Source organism: Triticum dicoccoides, chromosome 1A (assembly GCF_002162155.2).
Source record: "Triticum dicoccoides isolate Atlit2015 ecotype Zavitan chromosome 1A, WEW_v2.0, whole genome shotgun sequence".
Classification (NCBI taxonomy): domain Eukaryota; kingdom Viridiplantae; phylum Streptophyta; class Magnoliopsida; order Poales; family Poaceae; genus Triticum; species Triticum dicoccoides.
The window spans coordinates 526,098,193-526,124,950 of NC_041380.1; the positions used below are offsets into that span (position 1 = coordinate 526,098,193).

Genomic DNA, 26,758 nt, shown 5'->3' on the forward strand with positions numbered 1-26,758 from the left:
ATTTATCAGATAAGGACTCGGTCATGATATCAAGAATTTGGCAAACTTCTACCTTATCATCAATATTGGTATTTGAACTGAAATAGATCGAAGATTTGGCAGCACTTACTGCTACCTCTTAAGCACTGCGTTGGTTTTCCCCGAAGAGGAAGGGATAATGCAGCAAAGTAGCGTAAGTATTTCCCTCAGTTTTTGAGAACCAAGGTATCAATCCAGTAGGAGGCTACGCGCGAGTCCCTCATACCTGCACAAAACAAATGAATCCTCGCAAGCAATGCAAATAGGATTTGTCAATCCCTATAAGGCCACTTACGAGAGTGAGATCTGATAGATATGATAAGATAAGTTTTTTGGTATTTTTGTGATAAAGATGCAAAGTAAAATAAAGGCAAAGGAAATAGCAAAGGAAATAACTAAGTAGTAGGAGATTAATATGATAAAGATAGACCCGGGGGCCATAGGTTCCACTAGTGGCTTCTCTCGAGAGCATAAGTATTCTACGGTGGGTGAACACATTACTGTTGAGCAATTGACAGAATTGAGCATAGTTATGAGAATATCTAGGTATGATCATGTATATAGGCATCACGTCCGAGACAAGTAGACCGACTCCTGCCTGCATCTACTACTATTACTCCACTCAACAACCGCTATCCAGCATGCATCTAGAGTATTAAGTTAAAAACAGAGTAACGCCTTAAGCAAGATGACATGATGTAGAGGGATAGACTCATGCAATATGAAGAAAACCCCATCTTGTTATCCTCGATGGCAACAATACAATACGTGCCTTGTTGCCCCTACTGTCACTGGGAAAGGACACCGCAAGATTGAACCCAAAGCTAAGCACTTCTTCCATTGCAAGAAAGATCAATCTAGTAGGCCAAACCAAACTGATAATTCGAAGAGACTTGCAAAGATAACCAATCATACATAAAAGAATTCAGAGAAGATTCAAATATTATTCATAGATAGACTTGATCATAAACCCACAATTCATCGATCTCAACAAACACACCGCAAAAAGAAGATTACATCGAATAGATCTCCACAAGAGAGGGGGAGAACATTGTATTAAGATCCAAAAAGAGAGAAGAAGCCATCTAGCTACTAACTATGGACCCGTAGGTTTGAGGTAAACTACTCACACTTCATCGGAGGGGCTATGATGTTGATGTAGAAGCCCTCCGTGATCGATGCCCCCTCCGGCGGAGCTCCGGAACAGGCCCCAAGATGGGATCTCGTGGATACAGAAAGTTGCAGCGGTGGAATTAGGGTTTTGGCTCCGTATCTGATCGTTTGGGGGTGCTTAGGTATATATAGGAGGAAGGAGTACGTCGGTGGAGCAACAGGGGGCCCACGAGGGTGGAGGACACGCCTTGGGGGGGGGGTAGGCGCGCCCCCTACCTCGTGGCCTCCTCTTTTCTTTCTTGACGTAGGGTCCAAGTCTCCCGGGTCTTGTTCGTTGAGAAAATCACGTTCCCGAAGGTTTCATTCCGTTTGGACTCCGTTTGATATTCCTTTTCTTTGAAACCCTAAAACAGGCAAAAAACAACAATTCTCGGCTGTGCCTCCGGTTAATAGGTTAGTCCCAAAAATAATATAAAAGTGGATAATAAAGCCCAATAATGTCCAAAACAGTAGATAATATAGCATGAAGCAATTAAAAATTATAGATACGTTGGAGACGTATCACTTATCATTTGTCCTGAAGCAGCACAATAATCATCTAAAATCCTCTTCAAACAAGTGGCGTTCATAACATCTACCCTCATGAGTATCAACGAGTCATCAGCAAAAAGCAAGTATGAAATAAAAGGAGAATCACGACAAACCTGCACCCTCTTTAGATGCCCATTTCCCTCGTTATGAGAGATCAAAGCAGACAAACCTTCTGCACATAATAAATCAGGTAAAGGGACATAGGGGCCCCTGCCTTAACCTCTAGTAAGGGAGAATGATTTGTTTCATTTGAGTTAAACCTCAACTTAAAGCATCTCTAGCAGATCTCTTATAAAATCGACAAACTATGCTTTTTCGGTCGTTATACGGGACGACCCAAAAAATCGGCCCAAGCAGACCTCCCCAAAAAATGCCTGGGCCGTAAAAACTTTACGGGAGGCCCATAAACCGCCCTCCAACCAGGGATATATGCCGGCTTCCGAGCGATTTAGGGTATCCATCCGTCATTTCCTCTATTACCCCCCGCCGCATATCATCTACTCCGCGCGAGAAATCGAGCCGGCTCCGGCAGCGTTTTGCGGCTAGTTTTCTACCGGATCTTTGCGACGATGTGGTCCGCCGGTGCGGGGCATGGCGGCAACAGGGGGTTCGGCGACCACAGTGGCCGTGACGGGTTCGTCGGTTGCAAGCGCCTCAACGACGACTAGGCCGGCGTCTCCGGCCTCCACCCTCCCGTGTCAGACAAGCAAAGAGAGGCAACGCACAAGAGCGACCCGAAGTCCCACGGCGCCGGATCGCGGGCTTGGGATGATTTCTGTCGCCTCGGCGACCTCTTCGATCCGGCCCTCTCCAGTATCCTCATCTACCACACGCTCCACGACAGCCGCCGCCAGCCTAGGACGGCTCCGGCGACGAGGCTCCGTCGACTCTGGCTCTGACGCGTAGAAGCAAATATCCCCGCGTAGTACGATGAACTAGTTTATTTTTCATTTGAACTATGTTAATTAAGTTTGTATGAACCATGTTTGAAACTCGGGTGATGTTTGGCGCAAACTACTCGTTTTAAAATCATTTTGAATTCCGATGATATATGCGGGACCTGTTCTGTGCCCGCGTCTGTCGTCCGCTAAGTTTCATTTACGGGAGGGGCTGGTGGGTTGCGGGATCGGCTAGAAATGCTTATAATACTGAACAAATGGTTAGTATATCAAAGAAAGCGTAAAGTGACAAAACCCGCAGTCAGGCGGCGGCTACGTGTCCAGGCCAGAATACGCCAGCGCCGCCGCAGTTTCACAAGAAACCGGCGGCAGTTCCAGTTCCTCAGTCCACCGCAAGTTGCACAGCCCCAAATCTCAATCTTTGGCAAAACCCTCGCCTCCCCTCCCCCATTCTCCCGTGAGATTCCCCTCATCAGATCGAGAGCTGCACCTCCACAGTAGCGTTCCGCATTCGGATCGAGCAGCCGGAGGGCCAACCATGGCGGCGACGCACCACCCGGCCTCCCCGACCGGCGCCGGCAAGTCCCCCTCCTCCTCCCCCTCGCCGCCGACGCCTGTGCGCCTGGCGGCGGCGCAGGCGGCGGCGGTGGCGGCGATCCAGCCCAGCTCGCCGCGCTACTTCTTCTCCTCCCTCGCGGCCTCCTCCTCGCCGCACCGCCGCATCGCCATCGCCGTCGACCTGTCCGACGAGTCCGCCTTCGCCGTCAAGTGGGCCGTGCAGAACTACCTGCGCCCGGGCGACGCCGTGGTGCTCCTCCACGTGCGCCCCACCTCCGTGCTCTACGGCGCCGACTGGGGCTCCATCCCCGTCTCCGTCGACGACGGCGACGCGGAGGGGGAAGGAGGAGGCGCGGCGCCGGCGTCCGGGGACCCGGAGGAGGACGCGCGCAAGAAGCGGGAGGAGGACTTCGACGCCTTCACCTCCACCAAGTCGCAGGACCTGGCGCAGCCGCTCGTCGCCGCGCAGATCCCCTTCAAGATCCACATCGTCAAGGACCACGACATGAAGGAGCGCCTCTGCCTCGAGGCCGAGCGCCTCGGCCTCTCCGCCATGATCATGGGCAGCCGCGGCTTCGGCGCCTCCCGCAGGGCAGGCAACGGCAGGCTCGGGAGTGTCAGCGACTACTGCGTGCACCACTGCGTCTGCCCCGTCGTGGTTGTCAGGTACCCTGATGACGCCGGAGCGGCTGGCGGTGCCGAGTCTGTGGGGGATGAGCTGCGGACGGTGCCTGAGAACGAGGTGGTGTTCCACGAGGCGCCAGAGGGTCAGAAAGGTCTGTTCCTTTGCTTCACCTCGTTTGTACTTTCCATTGCATAGTTTTGTTTACCCATGAAGTAGGTAATGAACTGTTATGCGTTAGTATTCAGGGTGGCAAATTCAGAAAAATAAAAATTTGGACACTGGAAATGATTAGAATGCGTTTGATAGTGATGGCGAGGAAGAAGACACATTATGAAGAGTGTCGCTATTAGTAAACTCGTCGCATTGGATTAGGCATTAGCACTAATTCACTACAGAAGTCCGGTGAATAGCCCAGCCAATCTGTAAAGTAGCGGAAACTGGAAATGCATAGCCCAGTGAAAATGAAAGTAAAAATTCGGACACTGGAAATGATTAGAAAGCATTTGATAGTGATGGCAAGGTAGGAGAGTCGCTATGGTGTTATTTAACTGGTTGCATTGCATTAGCACTAATTCACTACAAAAGTCCAGTGACTATCCTAGTGAATCTGCATAGTAACGGAAACTGGAAATTCATACACTAGTGAAAATACCATAACATAAAATCGGTTGCCTCTGAAACTGTGAACTAGCAAAACCGTTGTACAGAGAATAGCATGCCAAGCGTTCACATTGTGTTGCTGTTCTGCTCTGACTGAGTCGATATTGTGCGCTGTTTGCTTAGTTGCATTTGACATCACTATTATCTATCATATGCATGCCTAGCGGATATGCACTTCATTTATGAATTTGATTAAACTGCTTTCATTATTGGATGTTGGAGCTTTGAATTCTCTTTTGTATGCCGAAATGTGCTCAAGTTGTCTTCTTATACGTGATAAGAATGGAGGATTGGTGCAATTTATCAAACTGAAAGTCTCAAAAAAGGAAACTGTATTCTATATTGTAGATCTAGTGAGGATATTGAAGTCGCAGTTTCATTGGGGGTGGATTAGAGAAAACACCGTACTAGTCACTGTTATGTTTGTTCATCTGTATATCCCTTAGAAAATCACAATGGAAACTTTTTCGTGTGTGATGGAAACTGATTTCGTGAGAATATGTGGAGGAAGAATGAAAGAGATCTTTCAGTTACCTTTAGGTACACGTAGACTTACATCGAATTGTGCTCAAAATCTTGTCATGTAGCCTGTCATTTGCACTTGTAGTTCCAAACCGACAATGTAAGATGCATGGACATATCCAGATGGCATCATCTGGAAAGGGGAACTTATACTGCTTTAAAGAGTATATTGTCGTCCACACAAAGTCAGATGCTCAGACTTGAAAACACCTACTAGTCTTGGGCATACACACCCTGAGGCACTGCCTTCTTATATGCTTATCTTTTGGTTGAACATAAGAAAATAAAACTATCCTGAGCATAACATTTGCTTGCTTCCATCATGTGCATCACACAATAATATGCGCAGCGTAACATTGACATTGCTTGATCGCTACCTAGTTGGTGTCTATTTCAGGTCATTGCCTTTTACAAACTGTATGCTCCTTTGTTATTGCCGATGTTATTCTGTGTACTGTCTTGTTGGTTGGTGAGTTTATTCGCGTGCTCATATCATGAATAAGATTTGGATTTCTCCTGTCTTGACAGAAAACTGAGGGTAATAGCAAAAGCACAGAGCAGCCAGATGAAAGAGGAGAGAGCAAGTCTTGCTTGATGCCAAACCCCCTTGTAACTGAGTGGTCTTTCCACTCTGCTTTGCACTTTGTGTTTGTATCAGACTCGTGTAGATCATGGACCAGTCCTTGCTGCTTCCCTTCCTGAGAATTGAAATGAGAATAATGTTATTCTGCATATTGTAGCTGTTAACCTGTTGTATGAATGTTTCTGCTTGGCCCCCTGGAACATGATTTCGTATGCCGACTTGTTTTCATTGCCATTGGTGACCAATCCTATGTTTTTTGTTTGTTTCTCCATCGTCTTTGCTTTTGCATAATTCTGCTTGCAGTAAGTGTAGATTATTGACGGATCTTGGTTGCTTTGCTGTTGGAAAGAAGTACTATGTTCCTGCATATAGGAGCTACTTTTTGGATAATGGATGTTTCTACTTGCCTCACTTGCTGTGTTCATTTGGTTACCGATTTTGCATGGGGCAGTTTGTGTAGACTGGCATAATCACGGAAACATATTGGGAGTTGGGGCCGCTGGTCCCTCTCGGCAAATCTTCCAGCCTTGCCTAAACATGAAATTTGATGTTGGATACACATTCACAAAGAAAAATATCGACTTAGGAGTACATACATCAACAAAAGCCAGAGGAACAAAAATAACAGACATACAAAAATCTTGCTCAAAACAAAACCAGATCCTACCCCAGGGCAGGAATATGCATCTCCCTTTTCCTTCTCCGTTCAATTGTTCCTTTGCGCCTTGTTATTTCTTTGTGCAATACCCAGAAAAGGACACTATGCCTAATGCAACAACAATTATAATTTTCTACAGGCACTGAAAATTACCTTCTTTTTTCAACTGCCACGTATTATTTCGTGAATAGTTCATCCAGCAAAAAATTGTTTTGTTTTCCTCTCGAAAGGATTATTATTCTGTTTTAACATGGTCCATGAATTATTTTGTGAACACGTTCCCCCACTGGCCCTGTCTCTTCTACTTTCCCATTCATCATTATATATTCATAATTATAATTTACATAAAATTTATACTAATAAATACATGTATTTTTATATATTAATGACTTAAAATGATTCTTAATGCACATGACACCAAGGTTCCCCTTTTCATGTTAGCATAATATTTGAGGTTCGCATATAAATATGATGATTTGTCCTAAAATATTTAAAAGGAGCATCAGAGCTTTTCTACTTATGACCAGCACAACAACACAAAAGAATGCATACATAAAAATCATTTACGCCCTTTTTATGTTATGCCAAACACGTGTAACTCAAATTTCTCATTTTTTTTCATGAGTTTTTGACATTTTCTAGGGTTTTGTTTGAGCAATTTTGAGGGTTCGTCTTTTCAGAACCATTTTGAGGAGTCCTTTTTTTTAGGGGCATTATTACGGCACATTTCTTGGGCTGAGCGACGGCCCATTTCTTTCTCCTCCTTTTTCTGCCCGTCCGGCTCCACCACAGGCCAACGTCACGAACTCAAACCACCCGACCAACCCAACCGGAGTGCCACTGACACGAAAACAGAGTCGATTTCGAAGCGGAACTGCTCTGCTCCCCTCCGCCGGCGCTCCTCTCCCCCTCACCCCGCCGCCCGCCGGGATCCGGAGGTCACACGACGCGCCACGATGCAGCAGCAGCAGCCGGCCCTCCTCGGCACAGGTCCGTCCGCTTCCCTACCTCCCCTCCCCCCTGCACTTTCTCGATTCCATTCGGTTCTGTTCCAATACTCGGTCGTGCAGGGGGAGGCGGCGAGCACTGGGACGTGATGATGGAGGACACGCTCATGTCGCAGGGCGAGCTCGCCTCCATCGACGCGCCCCGCTTCGACGGCGCGGACTTCGAGTCATGGCAGGTCATGATGAGAGGCCACCTGGCTTGGTCACACCCTCTTGTGTGGAGCATAGTGGAAACCGGCTTCTCTTGTGCGGACGAGGCAAATCCGACGGACCTCGAGCTGAGGAAGATGTACTACAATGCCCAAGCCATGAACGCCATACACTCTGCCCTCAGCGATGACCGGCTCTACCGGATCTGGCACCTTGACACTGCCAAGGAGGTCTGGGACGCCCTCCAGGTCATGCACGAAGACACCCCGACCGTCCGCCGGTTAAAGATCAAACAGCTGAGGGAGAAGATGAGGTTGTTTGCGTGGAGGAAGGGCGAGTCTGCCGATCAGATGCATACAAGGCTCTGGAATCTGGCCATTGACCTGAATCGCCTTGGTTGCAAAGAGGTGGACGACCCTTATGTCGTGTGGACGATGCTTCGTGCCATGGCGCCTAGGAAGCCGGCCTTTGTGGACGGCATTCGCCGGGAGCCTGGCTTTGAAGAGCTCACCCCTCTGGATGTGCTCCACAACTTCCAAGTCTACGACTGCAGGCAAGAGCTATCCAGAATACTCATGCGCGGTACGCGAGGGCGAAGCCGGACACTGTCACGCCGAGCGAGCCCGCCGACGATGCAGATTGCTCCGGAGAAGCGCCTCGCTTCGATGGCACGCGCTATCTATCATGGCAGCGCAGGATGAAATTCCATCTGCTTAGCATTGACCCTCTAGTGTGGAGAGCTGTGGAAACTGGCTTCTCTTGTGCAGATGAAGCAAACCCAACGGCTCTTGAAAAGAGGAACTGGCAGCACGATTACCGAGCTAGACGTGCCTTACAGTATGCCATAGGTGATGATCAATACATTCGGATTTGCCGATATCAATATAATAAGAGTGCCAAGGAGATTTGGGATGCTCTCCGAAAATCTAATGAAGCGGCTGGTAAGTCAAAGCTCTGTTCACTGAGGATGGATATGAACTTCTTCGTCTTAGGGGAAGACGAGTCCCCGAGTGACATGTATACAAGGCTCAACAATTTGGCCAATGAAATGAAGGGTCTCGGGTGCAAGGAGATGACCGATTCCTATCTTGTGGAGAAGATGCTTTTTGCCATGACGCCAAGGAACCCAACCATGGTTTTCCTCATCCATCAGAAGCATGACTTTGAACTACTCACCCCTCGGGAGGTGCTTGCAACCTTCCTCCTCTACGGCGGGGAGCAAAAAGAATCCAAAGTCGTGTGTGGGCATGCTTTGCCACGCTCAAGCAAAAAGGTCAACGCTGCCTTGAAGGCCAAGCAAGTCCAAATGGAGGAAAACGACCATGATCAATACCAAGAGCAAATTCAACAAGGAATACAAGAATTGGCTCTCTTAATGAAGAAATGTGAAGGGTGTCTTGGAAAGAAAGCCTATGGAACAAGAAGTGATTTCTCTGACAAGTCCAAGATGAAGAAATCAAAGAGATATTGCTATCAATGTGGTGATCCCAATCATTTCATTGCTGATTGTCCTAAGAAGGAGGGTAGGAAAGAAGAGAAGGAGAAGAGCAAGTACAAGACGAAGCCATTCGATCACAAAGGCAAGCCATACAAGCCAGACGGGCAGAAAGGTATGTTTCTTTGCTTTATCTTGTACTTCCCATTGCACAATTTTCCATGAAGTAAGTAATGAAATGTTCTGCGTTACAATGACGGGGTCCGATCTGGCACATGTTATGTGTTACAATGACGGGGTTCGTTCTGACACGGATTCAGGGTGGCCAATTAAGAAAACAAAATTTTGGAAACAAGTGCGGTGTCTGAGTAACACTGCAAATGATTTTAATGCGCTGATATCAATGTCAAGGAGACACAGGATGAAAAGTATTGGTATTAGTAAAATGGTTGCATTGCATTACAACTAAGTCAGTTCACAAGTCTGGTCATAAAGGTTTATGTACTTGACTGTTACCAGCCCTAAGATTTAGGCCCTGTCTGATTGCTGTCCTCTAAAGTCCTCTGAAAGTGTAATTTGATTACTGAGTGGTGGACAATATAATTCAAGCAAATTAATGAGGTGATAACTATGCTATGACCTTAGGAATGTGCATAGTAGTGCAAACTGGAAAGTGCATAACCCAGCAGAAATACCAAAACATGAAGCCGGTTGCCTCTAGAATTGTTAATTAGCAAAACAGTCATATGGACAATGGCATGTGAAGCTACATTGCACATTGTTCAGAGCATGTGAAGCTAAATTGCACATTGTTCTGAAATTCTGCTCTGACCGGGTCAATTTTTGACCTGTACACCGTTGTAAGCATTTGGCAGTACTTTTACTTATGCATACCAAATGGTTATGCAGTTCATATTTGAACTAAATTAAAAATATTTCCTTTATTACATGATGGAGCTTGGAATTCTCTTTTGAATGTTGAATCCCTAAAGTTGTTTTCTTATATACGATAAGACTGGAGCATTGTTCCAAGTAAGTAAACTGTATTCTCTATCGTAAACTTAGTCAAATTTCACCTGCTCACCATTTGCAGACATTAAAGTCGCAGATTCGTCGGGTGTGGATGCGAGGAAAATACCTTAATGGTCACTGTTATGTTTGATCAGTTATATATCCCTAATAAAATCATGATGGAAACTTCTTTTTGGGGGCAATGCAAGCTGATTTCATGAGTATATGTGGAGGAAGAATGAAAGGAGGTGCTTGATATGTTTGGTGGAAAAATGTTACTCCCTCCGATCCATAAAGTGTTGCAGTTTTGGACTAAGGTTGAACTAATCAACCTTTAGTTCAAAACTGCGACACTTATTTTGGACCGGAGGTAGCACCGACTTTGTGTCCCTTGCTAGATGTTGGCCTAGTGAAAAGAGGTTTAAAATCTTTAATGTCATCACTTCGGCAATCCTATGGCTGCCCTGGAATGATATGATCATTAACCATAAGAATTGGTTGAATATGAAACAGGTGTGGAGGCACATCCTCGCGTCAACACGGGAGTGGAAAGTGCCGTTCAAAGATGCAGAGGTGGTGGACTTGGACCGCTTCGGAGGCCGGTTAATGGAGAACCTGAGAACTCCACTTCGGCTGACGAGGCGCTGAAGAGGGGGCTGGTGCCGAAGCCGACAAGGAAACCCGCCGCCCAGCCGTCACAGCAACCCTTCTGCCTCAGTGCTCACCTTCCTAGAGGAGTGGCCTTCTGCCTCAGTGCGTATCTGCCCAGAGGAGTGATGGTATATGATGATGATGATGATGATGATGATGATGAAGTTACTGAATCTTAAGCACACACATGCTGTTCACCTCTCAAACCTGTTTTTTCTTCTTCTTTTGGCTCGCATTGTAGGCCTTATTTCCGATGCTATGTAACGCTGAGTTTGCGAAGGATTTGAACCTGTTAGCGCTGTATAACTCGTCGGTTTCATTCTATAAAATAGAGCCAGGGTGGCTCCACCCCGTTTGTCCTCTGAATCTTGTCATGCAGCTTATCATCCCATGGGCTAGGAGTGATACTGTGTTAGTGTTTCCACTCTGCTTTGCACTATTAGTTTGCATCAGACTTGTACATCATGCATGGACCAGTTCTTGCTGTTTTGCTTCCTGAAGATTTTTTTTTCTTTCGATGAAAGGAGCATCACTCCCAAATTCATTGCTGAAATTGATCTCGCGGAAGAATTGAAGTGAGAATAATGTACTTCTGCATATGGCAGCTGTTGTATGAATGTTTCTGTTCAGATCTCTGGGACATGATTCCACAGGCCGACGTGTTTTTGTTGCCAGGCTGACCATCCCCATGTTTTCTTATACCTCCATGGTCTCTGCTTTTTGCATAATTCTTCCTTGTAGGAAGTGGATGGATCTTGGTTGCTTCTCTTCCTGGGATGTTTTTGCTATTGAAGTGAAATATCCCTCCTATTCATGGAATTTTAAAAGTGTTTGTGCCTTTTAAAAGAAGTTCACATATTTAAAAAATGTTCTTGTAGTTGTCAATATATATATTATTTCAAAGTATTTCCTTAAAACCCATAAATGGAAATACTAAAAATCTGACGTCAGATTTTTAAACGTGTCAAATCGAATGTTTTTCATGACAATTTATATTGGCGCAAGGATGACAAATTAGTTTACAAGCACGGCAATTTCTTGACAGAAAATGAAATAAGGCTGATTTGCCATGCTCGCCAACTAAACTTGTCATCATCTGCAAACACAACTTGACATAAAAAACATTCGATTTGCCATACCAAAAAAATCTGACATTGGCTGGATATTCAAGTCCAACCACAAAAGGACAAAATATAAAAGTTAAAATTAAAATAAATTAGCAAATTAAACAAACCAAGTGAAATAAAAAATAGACAAAAATGAAAACTAAAAATAAATAATGAAACTAAACAAAGAAACCAAACACGGAATCGTAAGAAAACCGCCCTTTGCCTGGGCCGGTGCAATATGTATGCTTGTGTCGGTGGCAGGATCTTGTTGTACACTGTAAGCGAAACCTTCTAATCGGCACCCTCTGTGCCGGTTAGTAGTTCTGGCGCCCACAACCGGTTATTAGAAACTGAAAAAAGTTCATGGATATATTAAAAATCATGAAATTTTAAAAAAAGTTCACTAAGTTGAAAAGGTAAACAATTTTGGGAAAATTTCATGGAATTGTTTTCTTTCGAATTATAAAAAGTTAACGTATTTGAAAAAAAAGGAAAAAGGGAAAAAATAGAGTAAAGAAACAAAAACCTGGTTCAGAAAAAAAAACAGTCAGGAAGCTTCCCAAAACCTCCTTGGAAGCTACTGGAAGCTTCCCAAAACCCAGGGACGAAAGGAGCAACTAACTAAAGAGCGCTCGTTCCCAGCCTCCCCAAGGGTCGCTTGGGTATGGAATGAGGCGCGCTCTCAGCCGCCACCACGTGTCGTGCTTTGTGTGCTTCCTCCAGATTTTTTTTAAATCCGCACTCGTTTTCGGCTTTTTAATGGGTTTTCCCTGGTTTTTTCAGCTTTTCGATTTTTCACGGGTCTTCCTTAGCTTTTTAAGCGAAAAATGTGTTTTTTTTCCTTTTCGCAAGAGGCACGGTTTTGCTTCCGCGAAAGACATGGTTTTGCTTCCGCAAGAGGCACGACCGTGCCTTTCGGAAACGGAAAAAGAAACACGTATTTTTTTCTTCTGCGGGAGGCACGGTTTCGCTTCCGTGAGAGGCATGATTTTGCTTTCGCGAGAAGCACGGCCGTGCCTCTCGGAAAAGGAAAAAAACACGTCTCTTTTTTTCCTTTCGTGAGAGGCACGGTTTTGCTTTCGTCAGAGGCACGACCATGCCTTTTGAAAACGAAAAAAATGTGTTTCTTTTCTTCTGCGGGAGGAACGATTTTGCTTCCGTGAGAAGCACGATTTTGCTTCTGCGAGATCGTGCCTCTCGGAAACGGAAAAGACGCGTTGTCTTTTTTTCTTCCGCAAGAGGCACAAATTTTCTTCCGCGAGAGGCCATGCATCTCAGAAAGGAAAAAAAGTACTTCCTGTCCGGTTTTTCATGAAAATAAAGTTCGTCAAAATCTATTAACATGGGATCTAGTTTTGAAGAACGGTGCAAATGGTTCGAGATTTGGACGTACGGTTTAAGAGATAAAATGTTTTGAATAAACGAATCTACAAAATAAGGGAATACTCTCAGATTGTGACAAGTGACGCACATGCAGCGTGCTAATATTTGCGATCTGGGAAGGTGACAGTGATCTTTAAAAGGAGTATTCCCGAATTAGTAATTTCGAGGGAGAAATCTTCCCTCGGGTGCGCTCGATAGGCCGGCCCATTTAGTATCGAAGAAAGGGAGGGTGTGTCTGCGGTGTTTAAAAAAACAGGCTTAACGGACGCTCAAGGCGCCAAATAGGCTCACGATCGTGTGTGCGTCTTTTTTTCTTTTCCTTTGGCGGAATTATTAATACAAGTTAAGCAGCCCAACTTGTTGAGTACCAAAAGGTGATGATGGTAGAAAAGTTTAGGTCTAAAATTAGTACTCCCTCTATTCACTTTTATAAGACCTTAAAAATATTTCAGACAATATACAAAACAATCCATTTTAAATTGTCTGAAATGACTTACAAAAGTAAACAGATGGAGTAGTAGTTGTGGTGCCAACTGTTAAAGAAGACGATTCACTGGAAAAAGACGAACCGTCAGCATCTATGTTATCATTGATGAAGACAATCTTTTCTCGACCCATTGACTGGGCAGCTGAGGTTGCTGCCAGCCCATCCGAGTTCGAGACCCGTCACGGACGCGCAGTGCTCACGGAGTTTCTCCTATAAAAAAAGCCAACGAGGGTCAGCCTTTGGGTTGGTTTCATTTTTTTCCCGCAAAAAAAGAAGAAGACAACCTTTATTTTTTCTGGTCGATGCATGTTCGAAGCCGGTTCATCACGGCATCGGCAGATTCGAGCCCATATGGCCGGTCTGAAATTGGTCCAGCAAGGCTCTTTTGAACTGCCTTTGCATCATCAAGATATGATGAGGCCACCCAACCGTATGCGCAGCTCCCCTTGATTATTCGTTTCTCCCATTCGCTATTCTCCAGCTGGGCATGTAGGGGGTGTCTTTCTTTCCATTTGTCATGTGCCTTTTACTGTAGTCTCGGATTGCACGGCGGCTTTAGCTAAAGGCCACGGCCATCCTAGCAGCCACCTGATTGTGGGGCATGCATGTGCGTCTGTTTAATATTTCTCTACTTTGATCCCTCTTTTTTTTTTTGAACAAACTTTGATCCCTCTGTTACATCTGCATCGGCTGTACTTGTGGGGCAGTGTGCAGTGCAAAATGACTTGTCTATCTGATGGTTTTTGGCTCTCTCTTGCTGTGTTTTTATCATATCCTCGACGAAATCTCTACATGGCATGTAGGGGCTTCCGTACCAGTTGCAGTGAGAAACTTCACACCAACTTCTGGCGTTGCGTCACTTTGACCTGCCGACGAAGATTCATTAATCTCGTCAAGTTGTACCGTCCTCCCTCTCACCCTTTCACAATCAAGAAACATACCATTTATGCAATAAACATATTGTCTTCAGTGCGGTGATAGAAGTAATACCTAGCAGTTTTGGAATAACCCATAAAGTAGCATTTATCTGATTTGGTATCAAGCTTATTCATAAACATTTACACATGCATCGCATCCTGATACATCTTCAATATAGAGTATGTATTTTTAATACCTATTATCATATATGTTTGCAATGTTACGCCCTCGAGCAAGGTGGCTCCATCGACCAAGGCCACGCAGGCTCCTGTTGGGCTGGAACGAGCGCGCCGACAGCCCAAGCCCAACAGTCGCTACCCAGCCCATGTGTGGGATACCACGGGCGGAGTTAAAAGCAAGCCAAGCCCTCCTGCGTGAGGTGGCGATTGAGTACCGTACCAGGCGGCGGCTACCTACCCCGATCCCCTTTCCCTTCCCTTGCTTCTCTCTCAAGAACCCTAGCTAGCGAGTGAATCGGTGTACCAGAACCATATCTGTGAGTGATTTGCTAGCGGGAGCGTAACAATTGGTATCAGAGCCATTCCGATCCGTTCAAATTTTTTTCCCATTCCCCAATCTGGCCGGGCGTTTCCCCTCTATCATCCAGACTCGCCGAGGGAAGGCGACCGCCATGGAGGACCACACCAAGGCGTTGGCGGACCTCACCACGGCTATCACCGTGCTCACGACCAAGATCGACGCCCTCCAGCCGGTGGTGTTCGAGCTACAAAGCTGGAAGCCCGACGACGAGCGATCCATGGAGGAGCTGCGACAGGAGGTCGGCAGCCTCCGGACCCAGATCGGCTCCCAGGCGCCCAAGGGAGACAAGGCCACGGAGGAGGCGCCGCCCCAGATCCGCCTCTCGGATCTGCCGCCCCTGCTTCCTCTCCTGGTGGACGCGCCGCTGCCACAACGCGGAGCCGTTCCAGATCACGGGCCACAGAGCCACGGCGTCGCAACAGATCTTCGGGGGAAATCGTCGGGGGAAACTCAGACCCCGCGATTGCCTCTGGCCACTGGTACGTACGACTCCTACCATCACGGGGAGCACTCATTCTCAGGGGACCGGGGATATCATCGCCTACCACCACCACCGCGTTTCGATTTCCCTCTGTTCGATGGGACTGGCCCGAGGGCTTGGCGTCTCAAATGCGAGGCCTACTTTCGGGTGTGCACGATTAGTCCAGATGCATGGGTCAGTTGTGCAGCCATGTATTTCACAGAAGGGGCACTTACTTGGCTCCAATCATCGCAAGCACACCTGCACTACCCGGATTGGGGCGATTTCGCCACGGCAATTTGCACCCAATTTGGTTGGGAAGAATTTCAAAATCTTCTTCGACAGTTCAATAGGCTTAAGCAAATCGGAACGGTGGCTGAATATGTTGAGCAATTCACGCAAATTATGCACCAACTTTTAGCTCACCACACTATTCCGCTGGTCCCCGGAGCGCGGCCAGTCAACCTCAGGCCGTACAGGCACAGCCCAGCTCAGAAGGATGAAGTGGAACGTCAGGTCGCTAAGATGCTCGCTCAAGGGATTATCCAACCCAGATCCAGCCCTTTCGCGTCGCCAGTTCTGCTAGTGCAAAAGAAGGATCTCACCTGGCGTTTTTGTGTGGACTATCGGCATCTCAATGCAGTTACGATCAAGAATCGCTACCCGTTGCCAGTGATAGAAGAGCTTCTCGATGAGCTGGCTGGATTGCAGCTCTTTACCAGTTTGGATCTGCGGGCAGGATATCATCAGATTCGTATGTGGCCCGAGGATGAGCATAAAACAGCGTTCAAAACCCATCACGGGCACTTCGAGTTCAAGTTCATGCCGTACGGCGTCACGGGGGGGGGGGGGCAACTTTCCAGGGAGGCATGCACATCGTGTTACACCCACTGGTTCGCCACGGAGTGCTCGTCTTCATCGACCATATCCTGGTACACAGCCGTGATATGGACACTCACATACAACTTCTGCGGCAAGTTTTCCAGTGTCTGCAACAACACGGCTTGAAAGTGAAACACAACAAGTGTTTCTTTGCCCGTCCGCAACTCAAACATCTGGGGCATGAGATCAGTGGTGACGGCGTTCGCACCGACAACAAGAACATCATTGCAGTGCAGCAATGGCCCGTGCCTACAAATGTCAAGGAGGTCCGCGGGTTCCTCGGCTTGGCTGGTTATTACCGCAAGTTTGTCCGAGGTTTTGCAATCACCAGTCGCCCGCTGACCGATTTGCTCAAGAAAGGAGTGGTTTTCCGCTGGACAGAATTAGAGGACGGTGCCTTTCGCGCCTTGCAGCAGGCTCTGGTGACTGCTCCCGTTCTGGCGCTGCCTGATTTCAAGAAAACGTTCGAACTCGAGACTGATGCATCGGATCTGGGAATAGGTGCAGTCCTGTCTCAAGACAAACACCCTATCGCTTTCCTCAGCCGCGCGTTGGGGCCACGCAATAGGCAGCTCTCCACCTATGAGAAAGAAGGGTTGGCCATTCTCATGGCCGTGGACCATTGGCGCGCATACTTGCAAAACGACGAGTTCATTGTGCATACTGATCAGCGCAGTCTCATCCACCTCGAAGATCAGAGGTTGGCAACACCATGGCAGCAGAAGATCATGGCCAAAATGCTCGGGTTGTGTTACCGTATCGTCTACAAGAGAGGTATTGACAACCGCGCGGCTGACGCCTTGTCTCGCAAACCTGGGCCACCTCAAGGCGGCCTCGCAGCCATCACCACCGCAGTACCAACGTGGTTGGAAGTAGTTCAGCAAGGATACACTGAGGATCCAGCGACACAGAAGATTTTCGCACGCTTGGCGACCTCCACGAGCAATCTGGATGGTTTTCACTTGCAGAATGGGATTATCAAGCAGCACAGACGCATATGGCTCGGGGACAATGTGGAGTTACAGAAGCAAGTGCTTGCGGCCTTGCACACCGGAGCAATTGGAGGCCACTCGGGTTTCAACGTCACGTACCGCAGAGTGCGTCGGCTTTTTACATGGCCAGGCCTCAAACATCATGTCAAGCTTTTTGTCGAAGCATGTCAGATCTGCAAGCAAGCTAAACCGGAGCGTGTGCGATATCCCGGGCTCCTGGAGCCATTACCTGTTCCGACCCAAGCTTGGCAACTCATCACCATGGATTTCGTGGAGGGTTTGCCTCGTTCTTTGGGATGCAACTCCATCCTCGTCGTCGTGGATAAATTCTCGCGGTACGCCCATTTCATACCTCTGTCGCACCCCTTCACCGCGTTCCAAGTGGCTCAAGCATTTGTGACTAACATTTACAAATTACATGGCCTGCCGGAGTCGATCGTCTCGGATCGCGACCCAGTCTTCACTAGTACCCTGTGGAAGGAACTGTTTCGACTGACGCACACCAAGCTTCGCATGAGCACAACGCGACACCCACAGATAGATGGGCAGACTGAGTGGGTTAATCAGTGCCTGGAGACGTTTCTTCGCTGTTTCGTCCACGCATGCCCAACAAAGTGGTACATGTGGCTTCCGTTGGCGGAGTTCTGGTACAACACTTCACCCCACTCTGCCCTGGGCACATCTCCGTTCGAAGTCCTCTACGGCCATGCCCCGTGTCACTTCGGCATCGTCGATCCAGTGGCGTGTGCATCTCCAGACCTGGCAGATTGGCTTCAGGACAGGGCGCAGATGACGGCGCTCATCCACCAGCACCTGTTGCGTGCGCGGCAACAAATGAAGGATTCAGCCGACAAGCGCCGCTCCGACCGCGTCTTCGCCGTCGACGACTGGGTCTTCCTCAAACTGCAGCCCTACGTTCAGCGTTCGGTGGCCACCCGCGCCAACCAGAAACTGGCGTTTCGCTACTTTGGTCCCTATCAAGTGATCCAGCGCATTGGTGCCGTTGCGTACAAGCTCCGTCTGCCGGAATCCATCACTGTTCACCCAGTCTTCCATGTCTCCCAACTGCGGCAAGCACTCCCTCCCACGGAACAGGCGCAAGTCCAACTACCAGCAACGGCTGCTTCAAGTCCCGTACCAGAGGAGATTTTGCAAGACCGGCAAGTGCAACATGGTGCCGCTCAAGTGTCGCAGGTCCGGGTTCGCTGGACTGATCAACCACCCGAGTTGGCCACGTGGGAAGACCGCGCTGAGCTCCAACATCATTTCCCAGCGGCACCAACTTGGGGACAAGCTGTGTCTCAAGGAAGGGGGGATGTTACGCCCTCGAGCAAGGTGGCTCCATCGACCAAGGCCACGCAGGCTCCTGTTGGGCTAGAACGGGCGCGCCGACAGCCCAAGCCCAACAGTCGCTACCCGGCCTATGTGTGGGATACCACGGGCGGAGTTAAAAGCAAGCCAAGCCCTCCTGCGTGAGGTGGCGATTGAGTACTGTACCAGGCGGCGGCTACCTACCCCGATCCCCTTTCCCTTCCCTTGCTTCTCTCTCAAGAACCCTAGCTAACGAGTGAATCGGTGTACCAAAACCATATCTGTGATTGATTTGCTAGCGGGAGCGTAACACCTGTGAAACTTGTTCTCTCGATGCAATTTTCTCTTTCGATAACTCTCGCTATTTGACTACGTCGCTATCGCCTAGCGGAGTCTTCAACCCGGTGGGTCGTCACCCTCTCAAAATGGCTGCATCGCCTCCGGTCTCAAATGCCCGAATGAATAGGGTAAGCAACCAGGGACAATCGAAGGTAAAGAAACACCATAGATGTCGAGCCAAGGAGACAAGCTCGTCGAGAACAAGGTCACTCATCGCAGAAAGGGATGGTGTTCCCGATGTCGTGGACGTGCAGCCGTCGTTGAGAAGGGGAATCGTATCCCCTTCCGCTAGGGATGAGAACGCCGACCCGCTGGGACCAAACAACATAGGTCGCACTGGATAGCAACACCAAAGGGGAAAGTGCCAGATCTGCAAGATATAATATCGCTTGCCACCGCCACACAAAACTCTAAGCCATCGGATGCCTCCACACCACGGCATCACTCACCCAAAACCATGCCTTCTCGAGGCGGCGTCTCCAGGGAGAACACAACACGCATGGCACCATCGCCACCCAATCCGAAGCAAATTTTGAGCTTTTGCTCGGGAATGGGGCTGGAGTTGGGAGGATGGGTCCTTATTAGTGGCCTCGAGGGGGTGCCATAACGACAATAGATTGCGCGCTCCTGATTCTCCTTGTTTCATACTTCCTCCGTCCCAAAATTCTTGTCTTTTAAGACAAGGATTTTATGACGGAGGTAATATTTACTCCCTCTATAAAAGTGATCTAAACGATTTTATATATCTTTACATAAGGAGTACCTTCAATTCTTGTGTGGACGATCTCAATGGCATTCTTAACTATGCAATCTATTTTATTTTGTCCTTTTGTACCTTTCATTTTTCTGGCCGAGCCTCTCGTTCTTTTCGTTGCATCATACAGTACTATTCATATACGTACGACCTTCGTAATAAGTGTGATCATGTGGATAAACGTACGCACCTCTCTCAGTCCAGCTAGTCATGGCAGTGAGCGGTCTGCCTTTCGTACAAAACATGCACACATGACGCACATGAAGCCACCAACTGCTCTAATTTTCGACCCCATTACAGCAAACCAAACACACGTACTTCCTCCGTTTCAAATTACTCATCACAGAAATGAATGTATTTAGAATTAAAATACATCTAGATACATTCATACATGCGACAAGTAATTCGGAACGGAGGGAGTACGTACGTAACGGCATCGGCATCTTGACGCAGCTTCCTTGATCCAAGACGTAGTCCCTTCTTCCTGACTGCCCCAAATAATTAATCAACAGCTCGGACCCGGCCGTGCATCACTACACATGCATGTGTTAGAGAGTAAGACAACTCTGTGTTGTGTCAGTGGACAAGCCAATCTGAAGAATCTGTCTTAGTTACCGTTCTGCAATCTTGAACTTGTATACTGCCGAAGCGAAGTTTGTTGACCACTAGTGTGCAGCCACACTACTGCTGCGGAATGGTGCTGTTAAGCCTCGCCTAATCGCGCAGTTTAGGGTCGAACTATGTGCGCGATGAAGGCATACAAATAAATCATGTATCTGAAAGTGAAACGTGTGTGATAACTAATCTATCAGGCACGATTTAGAAAAGAGAGCCGCGTGTGCATTGTTCGATCATCCAACGGGCATGGGAGCTCATACTAAAGCACACGAGAAGAGAAGGAGGACAGTAGGGCGGGACATATGGAAATAAGTGGACGCATAAGACGAGTAACAATGTCTTCCGTTGGAACACACATGCATTTGTACTATAGTTGAAATTAACAAATTTAGTGTGTTTAGCATCAAAAGTTCGTTCGTTGCCCTTAGCCACTGAGTAACCCTAGTCCTAGAATGTACTATTTCTTTCGCTGCGGGGGCCTAAAATATCTAGCTACAAGTAACTCTCACCTGTCAAGTATCCCAGTCGACCAATCAACACCAAAATTAAAGGCGCTGTACCCATCAGCAAAGCGACTAGCAGCAGATAGAAAGAGACCAAAAGAGTCTAAAACGCTTTACGTACCACGCAATATCACAAAGATGCGTACGTGACAGACTAGACTGCGCTGCAGCAGGGCCGGCGTCGTCAGTGAAGGGACGAATATGGCTGGAAGCTGCAGCACGCCGTCCCCAGCAGCAGCAGTCCACCGGGGAAGGCGACGTCCCAACGGCCGCCCAAGCCCGCCTATAAATCCCAACGGATCTCCCCGCCGTAACCACACACCAACAACGATCGTCGTCGTCTCGTGCGGCCCCGACACGTGCGTTGCTGGTAGTTACAGTGAGTGATAGTGAGCCATGGCGACGATGAGAGCCGCCGCCGCGCTGCTTGGCGCCGTGGTGCTGCTGTGCGCGCTCCGTCACGGCGGGGCGCAGCGGTACGAGGCCATCTACAGCTTCGGCGACTCCATCTCCGACACCGGCAACCTCTGCGTCGGCGGCTGCCCGTCGTGGCTCACCACGGGCCAGTCGCCCTACGGGGAGACTTTCTTCAAGCGCCCCACCGGCCGCTGCTCCGACGGCCGCGTCATCGTCGATTTCCTCGGTACCTACCTACCACTCGGTCTATGTAAGCTGTAAATATGGCGGCCGACATGATGGTGAACGTGACAAAGTTGGTGTATACGTGTGTGTGCAGCCGAGCACTTTGGGCTGCCGCTGCTGCCGGCGTCCAAGGCCGGCGGCGACTTCAAGAAGGGCGCCAACATGGCGATCATCGGCGCCACCACCATGGACTTCGCCTTCTTCCAGTCCATCGGCCTCAGCGACAAGATCTGGAACAACGGGCCCCTGGACACCCAGATCCAGTGGTTCCGGAAGCTCCTCCCGTCGGCCTGCGGCAAGGACTGCAAGAGGCACCTCTCCAAGTCCCTGTTCGTGGTGGGCGAGTTCGGCGGCAACGACTACAACGCGGCGCTCTTCTCCGGTCGCACCATGGCCGACGTGAGGGGCTACGTGCCGCGGGTCGTCAGCCACATCGTCCGTGGCCTCGAGGTAACCTACTCCCTACTTTGTCCACCACCTCCCCACTAATCTCACCGGCTCCTCTCAGGTAGGTGGCTGATGTGATCATCTTACATTGTGTGTGTTAATTTGGACGTATTTTTGTGCAGAACATGATCAGACTAGGCGCGATGGACGTGGTGGTGCCGGGGGTGCTCCCCATCGGGTGCTTCCCGATCTACCTGACCCTCTACGGCACCTCCAACGCCGGCGACTACGACGGCGACGGGTGCCTCAAGAGCCACAACGAGCTCTCCGCTCACCACAACTCGCTGCTCCGGCGGAGCCTCGCCAACCTCCAGAGGACCTACCCCCGCACCAGGATCATGTACGCCGACTTCTACGCGCAGGTCATCCAGATGATCCGGGCCCCTCAGAATTTCGGTAAGTTGATGATGCAGTTTCGTCTTCAAAACTTTTAAGTTACACATGTCTATATATAGCAACCATACATATCTTCCTATATGTTTAAAAATCTTCCCACGGCGCATTGTTGTACTACTACATGTGAAGTAGGAATATCCATCCTTGTGTAAAGTCGTTGTGCCCGGCCAAACATGCCTGTCCGGAGCAGCAAGGCGACGCCGTCTTTACATGTGAAGTAGGAATCGAGCTGCCGTGAGAGAGTTGAAGTTTCGGTGATCACGACACGCACGTTCATTCAGTAGGTGTAGACAGGTAGCTAGGGCACACGGGGGCCATGCAAGCACGCTCATAGCCTAGCTACCTAGCTACTCCGCGAGAGACATACATACATTTATCCAAAGTTGAGTCACATTGCTGCTTTCTTTGACGTAGAGAAAAGCTAAGCTAGGTGCATGCACGCACAATAAGCTTTGGACAATATGGTCTCCTGGATTCTTAGCCCACCGGCGACTCATTCGGCTAATTATCAGTGGTCGAGTTGTATATGCTCTCTCTCGGGACCATGACCCCTGTCTCTGTCCTGTCCATATAATTTGGGAATCAATACCCGTCTAACCAGTTGGCATGCATGCATGACCCAATTATTATGAAATGAGGGCGTGACAGTGTGCGTATAGTATAGTAATACTGACGCAAATCACTGTGCATGCATGTGACGGGCTCTTCTTTCCGTGTATAACGGCGTATAATTTGACAGAGAGATGCCCCGAAAAATCATGTTCACGAAGATAATAATACTAGCATGCCCATGTTCATGATACTGTGCACGATCTCATCCATCACGTACCATAATCGTCTCCTCATGGTCATCGGTACGTGACAAAGCGGTCTGGATCACGCATCAGGACGCATACTGATTGGCAGTAGTAAAATGAAGAACAAGGATGCATGGGCTGATAGAAACGGCTTTGGTGCGTGTGGTTTTCAGGCCTCAAGTACGGGCTGAAGGTGTGCTGCGGCGCCGGCGGGCAGGGCAAGTACAACTACAACAACAAGGCGAGGTGCGGCATGGCCGGGGCGAGCGCCTGCGCCGACCCGCAGAACTACCTCATCTGGGACGGCATCCACCTCACGGAGGCGGCGTACCGTTCGATCGCCAACGGGTGGCTCAAGGGCCCCTACTGCAGCCCCCGCATCCTGCACTGATCATTTTTATTTATGGATTCGTTGTTTTATTTATTTACTTTATTGACTTGATGATGCGTTTTCTGATCAAGTGTGGTGGGATCAATCGATGCGTCATGTGTGTGTGTGTGTGGATGTAACAGCTAATATATATGATGGATGTTCATGGGGTAATTAATTAATTATTAGGTTGCCTCCGGAGAATGAATAAATAAAACTATAGATGTGTTGTTTGAGGTAATTATATCATTTAACTGTAAACTGAGGAAATAGCTTCGAGCCCCTCTGATTAACTAAACTGAGGGAATGAATTCAACGAGGTCATCACTTCCCTTGCTATGTTTGGTCAGTTCCGCTTGACAATGATTTTGGTGATTGATTCCGCATCAATCCATTTGCTATGACGTTCGCGGCCGATTTCCTTCATCCGCCATGTTCGTCAAGTCTTGGCATGCATATGCGAATCAATCTATGGTTGGATGTTTAGGAGGACAGTGGTATCCCCAACCCATCAGAGTTGAAGTTCTAGACTTGATATTGGTGCTCGCATTTTTCTAAATTTATTTCAGACTTTCTAACGATGTGCTTTCAGTGAAAGGAGACTTTTTCGTCGACTACGAAGACGACTGTGGCGACGTCGTCCATCTCAAGATAATGTGTCAGCTCAGTCTCTTGAAGATGCTAATAGGGGTAGGGCGTACGTGTGTGTGTGTGTGTGTGTTTATAAAGATGAGTGTATGGACAAACGACTCCACGACAAAGTTTTCTTGCTAGGCCGGTTTTTGCAGGCCCATTTCACGTGGAACACTTTGAAAATTTCAAAGTTAATAGCCTAGGTGTTGACCAATCCAGGCTCCAGTCCAGCTGGTCAAGGGTGAAGAGGAGGTTGTTGGGGAACGTAGTATTTTAAAAAAATTCTTACGATCACGCAAGATCTAACTAGGATATGCATAGCAACGAGAGGGGAGAGTGTGTCCACGTACCCTCGTAGACTGAAAGCAAAATCATTTAGTAACGCGGTTGATGTAGTCGAACGTCTTCACGATCCAACCCATCCAAGTACCGAACGTAAGACACCTCCGTGTTTAGCACACGTTCCGCACGGTGACGTCCCTCGAGCTCTTGATCCAGTTAAGGACAAGGGAGAGTTCCGTCAGCACGACGGCGTGGTGACGATGTTGATGATGTGATCCGCGCACGGCTTCGCCTAAGCACTACGACAATATGACCGAGGTGGTAAACTGTGGAGGGGGACACCACACACGGCTAAGACAATTGATCTTGTGTGTTCTAGGGTGTCCCCTGTAACCGTATATCAAGGAGAAGAGGGGGATACCGGTCGGCCCCTGTAGGGCGCGCCAGAAGAGAGGAGTCCTACTAGGACTCCGAGTCCAAGTAGGATTCCACTTGGTGGAAGGGGGAAGAAGGAAGGGAGAGGGAGAGGGAAAGGGGGGCCGCGCCCCCTCCCCTAGTCCTATTTGGACTCCCCATGGGGGCGCCACCTCCTCGTGGCCTGCCCTCTCTCTTCCCTAAGGCCCATGTTGGCCCATTACTTCCCCTGGGGGTTCCGTAACCCTCCGGCACTCCGTTTTTACTCGGTACCTCTCGGAACTCTTCCAGTGTCCGAATAACATCGTCCAATATATCATTCTTCATGTCTAGCCCATTTTGAGACTCATCGTCATGTCCGTGATCTCATCCGGGAGTCCGAACAAACCTCGGTCATCAAAAACACATAACTCATAATACAAATCGTCATACGTTAAGCGTGCGGACCCTACGTGTTCGAGAACGATGTAGACATGACCGAGACACATCTCCGGTCAATAACCAATAGCGGAACCTGGATGCTCATATTGGCTCCTACATATTCTACGAAGATCTTTATCGGTCAAACCACATAACAACATATGTTATTCCCTTTGTCATTGGTATGTTACTTACTCGAGATTCGATCGTCGGTATCTTTATACCTAGTTCAATCTCATTACCCGCAAGTCTCTTTACTCGTTCCGTAATGCATCATCCCGTAACTAACTCATTAGTCACATTGTTTGCAAGGCCCATAGTGATGTGCATTACCGAGAGGGACCAGAGATACCTCTCCGATACACGGAGTGACAAATCCTAATCTTGATCTATGCCAACTCAACAAACACCATCGGAGACACCTGTAGAGCATATTTATAATCACCCAGTTACATTGTGACGTTTGATAGCACACAAGGTGTTCCTCCGGTATTCAAGAGTTGCATAATCTCATAGTCAGAGGAACATGTACAAGTCATGATGAAAGCAATAGCAATAAAACTAAACAATCATTATGCTAAGCTAACGGATGGGTCTTGTCCATCACATCATTCTCTAATGATGTGATTCCGTTCATCAAATGACAACACATGTCTATGGTTAGAAAACTTAACCATCTTTGATTAACGAGCTAGTCAAGTAGAGGCATACTAGGAACACTCTGTATGTCTATGTATTCACACATGTACTAAGTTTTCGGTTAATACAATTCTAGCATGAATAATAAACATTTATCATGATATAAGGAAATATAAATAATAACTTTATTATTGCCTCTAGGGCATATTTCTTTCAGTCTCCCACTTGCACTAGAGTTAATAATCTAGATTACATAGTAATGATTCTAACACCCATGGAGTCTTGGTGTTGATCATGTTTTGCTCGTGAGAGAGGCTTAGTCAACGGGTCTGCAACATTCAGATCCATATGTATCTTGCAAATCTCTATGTCTCCCTCCTTGACTTGATCGCGGATGGAATTGAAGCGTCTCTTGATGTGTTTGGTTCTCTTGTGAAATCTGGATTGCTTCGCCAAGGCAATTGCTCCAGTATTGTCACAAAAGATTTTCATTGGACCCGATGCATTGGGTATTACACCTAGATCGGATATGAATTCCTTCATCCAGACTCCTTCATTTGCTGCTTCCGAAGCAGCTATGTACTCCTCTTCACACGTAGACCCCGCCACGACGCTCTGCTTGGAACTTCACCAACTGACAGCTCAACCATTCAATATAAATACATATCCGATTTGTGACTTAGAGTCATCTAGATCAGTGTCAAAGCTTACATCGACGTAACCATTTACGACGAGCTCTTTGTCACCTCGATAAACGAGAAACATATCCTTAGTCCTTTTCAGGTATTTCAGGATGTTCTTGACCGCTGTCCAGTGATCCACTCCTGGATTACCATCAGGTCTGGTACACAACATTGCATACATGATAGAACCTATGGCTGAGGCATAGGGAATTACTTTCATTTTCTCTCTATCTTCTGAAGTGGTCGGGCATTGAGCCT

General features: G+C 48.0%; 3 protein-coding genes across 4 annotated transcripts; all 3 read left to right on the forward strand.

Annotated features, from left to right (window-relative positions):
• Window positions 1-2,921: 2,921 nt before the first annotated feature.
• LOC119285827 (universal stress protein PHOS34-like) lies at window positions 2,922-5,814 on the forward strand. Its single transcript, XM_037565154.1, has 2 exons — window positions 2,922-3,955; window positions 5,515-5,814. The coding sequence occupies exons 1-2, from the start codon at window positions 3,160-3,162 to the stop codon at window positions 5,520-5,522; spliced, it is 804 nt and encodes a 267-aa protein (XP_037421051.1). The 5' UTR covers window positions 2,922-3,159; the 3' UTR covers window positions 5,523-5,814.
• Window positions 5,815-7,084: 1,270 nt separating this feature from the next.
• LOC119317905 lies at window positions 7,085-10,814 on the forward strand. 2 transcript variants are annotated; one of them, XM_037592442.1, is made up of 3 exons: window positions 7,085-7,217; window positions 7,298-8,994; window positions 10,344-10,814. In XM_037592442.1, exons 2-3 carry the CDS (start codon window positions 8,082-8,084, stop codon window positions 10,658-10,660), a joined length of 1,230 nt encoding a protein of 409 aa, XP_037448339.1. In that variant the 5' UTR covers window positions 7,085-7,217; window positions 7,298-8,081; the 3' UTR covers window positions 10,661-10,814. The 2 variants fall into 2 exon arrangements, with proteins under 2 accessions (XP_037448339.1, XP_037448396.1); XM_037592499.1 differs by having other exon boundaries at window positions 7,091-7,217.
• Window positions 10,815-21,085: 10,271 nt separating this feature from the next.
• On the forward strand, window positions 21,086-23,699 carry LOC119285832 (GDSL esterase/lipase At5g45910-like). Its single transcript, XM_037565165.1, has 4 exons — window positions 21,086-21,420; window positions 21,514-21,869; window positions 21,989-22,262; window positions 23,233-23,699. Exons 1-4 carry the CDS (start codon window positions 21,174-21,176, stop codon window positions 23,448-23,450), a joined length of 1,095 nt encoding a protein of 364 aa, XP_037421062.1. The 5' UTR covers window positions 21,086-21,173; the 3' UTR covers window positions 23,451-23,699.
• Window positions 23,700-26,758: the final 3,059 nt, after the last annotated feature.

Excerpts from the sequence above, each read along its gene's own strand:
- LOC119285832 (XM_037565165.1), top strand. The coding sequence starts at position 21,174 with ATGGCGACGATGAGAGCCGCCGCCGCGCTGCTTGGCGCCGTGGTGCTG. Across the intron at positions 21,421-21,513 it reads CGTCATCGTCGATTTCCTCG|CCGAGCACTTTGGGCTGCCG; the intron begins GTACCTACCTAC and ends GTGTGTGTGCAG. Across the intron at positions 21,870-21,988 it reads ACATCGTCCGTGGCCTCGAG|AACATGATCAGACTAGGCGC; the intron begins GTAACCTACTCC and ends ATTTTTGTGCAG.
- LOC119317905 (XM_037592442.1), top strand. The coding sequence starts at position 8,082 with ATGAAATTCCATCTGCTTAGCATTGACCCTCTAGTGTGGAGAGCTGTG. Across the intron at positions 8,995-10,343 it reads CAAGCCAGACGGGCAGAAAG|GTGTGGAGGCACATCCTCGC; the intron begins GTATGTTTCTTT and ends AATATGAAACAG.
- LOC119285827 (XM_037565154.1), top strand. The coding sequence starts at position 3,160 with ATGGCGGCGACGCACCACCCGGCCTCCCCGACCGGCGCCGGCAAGTCC.